Source organism: Chaetura pelagica, unplaced genomic scaffold, assembly GCF_000747805.2.
Source record: "Chaetura pelagica isolate M959 unplaced genomic scaffold, ChaPel_1.0 scaffold399, whole genome shotgun sequence".
Lineage (NCBI taxonomy): Eukaryota > Metazoa > Chordata > Aves > Apodiformes > Apodidae > Chaetura > Chaetura pelagica.
The window spans coordinates 1,555,815-1,559,634 of record NW_009970719.1 but is presented as its reverse complement, the minus strand read 5'-3'; the positions used below and the strand labels follow the sequence as shown (position 1 = coordinate 1,559,634).

Sequence of the window (3,820 nt, the reverse complement as noted above, 5' to 3'; positions counted from 1 at the left end):
GGCAGAAACGAAGAACAGTTACATGAAGAATGTCTTAGTCTCTTGTTTGTTTGTTTTTCTTGAGATTCCTCTCCCAGAACTGCTCAACCTAAATCCATTCTTCTTCAGGGATGCCATTCTCACTATAATAAGGCAGGGAAGCAGTTTTCTGCGCTCCTGGGTCATAACCTCCCCTCTAGGCATACTGTCCAGCAAAAATCAACATAGGCTAAAAAAAGTCAGTGATGACACTGTAAAACCACATGTTTATTTCAGAGGCATTTAAACTGATGAGGGTAAGTGGAAAAACCACAGACTCAACAGTTCCTCCCCTTTAGTCCCTTCAGGATCATTTTGCTGAAAGCAGAGAGGACCTGCTAAAAAACGATTTAAAGAAATGGGCCGAGACAGAAGAGTCAGACTCAACAAGTCACTGTATTTTATATAACTGTATTTGGTGTTTGTGCCCAGGTATTGGCAGTGGGGAGCCGTGGGGTGGCCTTCTGTGAGGAGTGGCCAGGGTTGCCCAGTGCTGGACACAGCTGGTTCCAGCTGACCCCCTGCAGGGCACAGCTGAGCCCCACGGGCAAGATTGTGGCATCTCTGGGAAAGAGGGTTTAAGAAATGAGCAGGCAGTGAGAAATGAGGGGAAAATATTGTGAGAAACAACCCTGTGAGCACCAAGGTCAGAGGAGGATGGGAGGAGATGCTCCAGGCACTAGAGCAGAGGTTCCCCTGCAGTCCAAGAGAACCATGGCAGAGCAGTATCTCCACTGCAGCCTCAGGAGGACCCCACACCACAGCAGGGAGATGTGCCCTGAATAAACTGCAGCCCACAGACCCCATAGACAATCCATGTCTCCAAGCAGAGGCTTTTTTCCAGAAGGGTCTGTATCCTGTGGGAATGACCCATGTTGGAGCAGGGGGAAAGTGTGAGAAGGAAGGAGTGACCAAGAGGAATTGTGAAGTGACTGAAAACCTCCATTCCCCATCCCTCTGTACTGCTCAGGGGCAGGGAGAAGGCAGAGGACTTGGGAATGGAGGAGGAGGTTGAGCCTGAGAGGAAGTTGAGGGGGGGAGGTATTGTTTTAACTTTTGTCTTTGCTTCTCACTATCCAAATCTATTTTAATTGACAATAAATTACATTACAAATTTCCCCAAGGTGAGCCTATTTTGCCTGTGGCAGAATAGGTGAATGATCTTCCTGTCCTTACCTAAACCCACGAGATTTTCATCTTACATTTTTCCCCTGTACTGCTGAGGAGGAATGAGAGAGCAGCTGGGTGGGTGTCTGACAGCAGCCCATGGCTAACTCACCACAATAGCTAAACCAGAATTAAGGCCATCTGTCTTCCCAAAACAGGGAGAACATGGTGGCAAATTCCTTTTTCCTCAAGACATAACATTAGTCTAGAGCTAAACATGACATTCCCTGCTATTTTAGGGGTCCTCTGGAGAAGGCATGAATGTTCATCCCCATGCAGCCATCAAGTCTGGGCTAGTTTTCTATCAGTCTTATTGATTACAGACTTAACATTCCAGTCCTTTCCTTTTTTATTCCTTGGATCTTATACCCTCCATACATATATAGAGAAAAATATTAATGGACCACACCTGCAGTATATTATCCCTCACACAGACTTAAGGACAGAATCAAGGGGTAATTGTCCTGACTGTCTTTTAACCTACTGGCCTAGGTTTTAAGCAAAAAGACTTCTCAAGATATATTCTGAATTATATTGAGTAAAATCCTGCTTTTATTTTATGCCAATTAGCTTTTAATGTGAAGAGGAAAAATGTTGTCACTTTGCCATGAAGAGCACACGAGAACCCTCTCCTCTCAGATGAAATTTCTGAGTTTACAGCTCAGTGATATTGAAATTCTTTCTATCCATTTTGATGTCTGATGCCTGATTGCATTAGCAGGACATATATATGTAATTTAACACCTGATGTTATTTTCTCTCTTCCTTTCTTTTTTCTCAGAACAAATTATGACATCGACATCTAAAGGAATTTTCCGGCCATTTTTTATTATCTTCATCATCCTTGGTTGTTTCATGGCATTTATACTAATTTATATCAAACCAACAAATAGCTGGATCTCTGGTCCTATAGAATCAGCCAGTTCAGTTTTGAAAATGAAGAGCTTCTTTTCTTCCAAAACTGATAATCTTAATGAAACTACTATTTTGATCTGGGTTTGGCCATTTGGCCAGACGTTCGATCTAACGTCCTGCCAAACCATGTTCAACATCCACGGGTGCCATCTGACTATTGACCGCTCACTATATAACAGATCCCATGCTGTTCTCATCCATCATAGGGACATTAGCTGGGATCTGGCTAATTTACCTCAGCAAGCCAGGCCACCATTCCAGAAGTGGATTTGGATGAACTTGGAATCTCCAACTCATACTCCACAAAAAAGTGGGATTGAACACCTCTTTAACCTGACTCTGACTTACCGGCGTGATTCAGATATTCAGGTGCCTTATGGCTTCATGATGGTTGGGACAAGTTCCTTTACATTTGAAGTGCCAAGCAAGGAAAACTTGGTCTGTTGGGTTGTGAGTAACTGGAACCCTGAGCACGCTCGAGTCAAGTATTACAATGAGCTTAGCAAATACATTGAAATCCATACCTATGGACAAGCCTTTGGAGACTACGTCAATGATAAAAACTTGATTCCAACTATCTCCACTTGCAAATTCTACCTTTCCTTTGAAAATTCAATCCACAAAGATTACATTACTGAGAAACTTTACAATGCTCTTCTGGCCGGATCAGTACCAGTTGTACTGGGCCCTTCCAGAGAAAACTATGAGAATTACATTCCAGCAGACTCTTTCATACATGTGGAAGATTTTCTCTCCCCCAGAGAGCTGGCAGAGTATCTTCTGATGCTTGACAAAAATAACAAGATGTACCTTAGTTATTTCAACTGGAAGAAGGATTTCTCGGTGCATCTTCCTAGATTCTGGGAATCACACGCATGCCTTGCTTGTGATCATGTGAAAAGACATCAGGAATACAAGTCTATTGGAAATTTAGAAAGATGGTTTTGGAATTAGTTTGTATATGTCTGTGTATACGTGCACTTTTTTGAAGAAGCCAGAAGAAAATTCAGTCCAAGTGGAGAGGAAAGGAAAAGGAAAAACAAAGAAGGAAAAGAAACCATTATGTAATCGTTTGCCAACTGTCCTCTCTTGGCTATTCTATTTATATTTTGTAAGAGTTTTTAAAATATCATAATCAGCAATCATTAATATTAATTTTTAAATTATAATGTACATACTAATTATGGACACTAAAAATATTTTATTGTTTACTATAATTTCTGAACAAAATTTTCCATCTTTTCTGTTAAATATGTCCCAGTCTTACACTTAAAGTAGTAATTTTTAACACTTCTTTTTTTATTTTTAACATTACATTCACAGTTTAACCTATTTAGAATCTGAGGACACAACTTTTAAATGCCAGAGAGAACTTTAAGAACATAATTTGCTGCCCCAGTCTGGAATGTGTGTAATACTTCAAAAAACAGTAAGGTCTTTTTTCGTTCATCTTAGATTTTAAGAACACAGTAACGTTCAATACTTACCATTATTACAGTGTGCTCAATTGCCCCCCTTTTTAAGGGTGATGAACCTAGAAATGTAGTTTATAAAAGGTATTGCGATAGTAGACAGTCTTTGTTTCTAGAAAGATGATGTTTCCTAACAAATAGCTCTATTAATTAACTTAAGGAATATGTCTGTTCATACCCTCTGAAGAATAAAGAAGTCAGATACAGAGAAGATGAACAACTTTACAGATAAAAGCCCAGAGTCATCC

At 40.4% G+C, this 3,820-nt stretch overlaps 1 protein-coding gene across 1 annotated transcript; it reads left to right on the top strand.

Moving 5' to 3' along the window:
* Window positions 1-1,971: 1,971 nt before the first annotated feature.
* FUT9 (fucosyltransferase 9 (alpha (1,3) fucosyltransferase)) lies at window positions 1,972-3,054 on the top strand. The gene has a single exon (XM_010006319.1). The coding sequence runs from the start codon at window positions 1,975-1,977 to the stop codon at window positions 3,052-3,054; it is 1,080 nt and encodes a 359-aa protein (XP_010004621.1). The 5' UTR covers window positions 1,972-1,974.
* The last annotated feature ends 766 nt before the right edge of the window (window positions 3,055-3,820 follow it).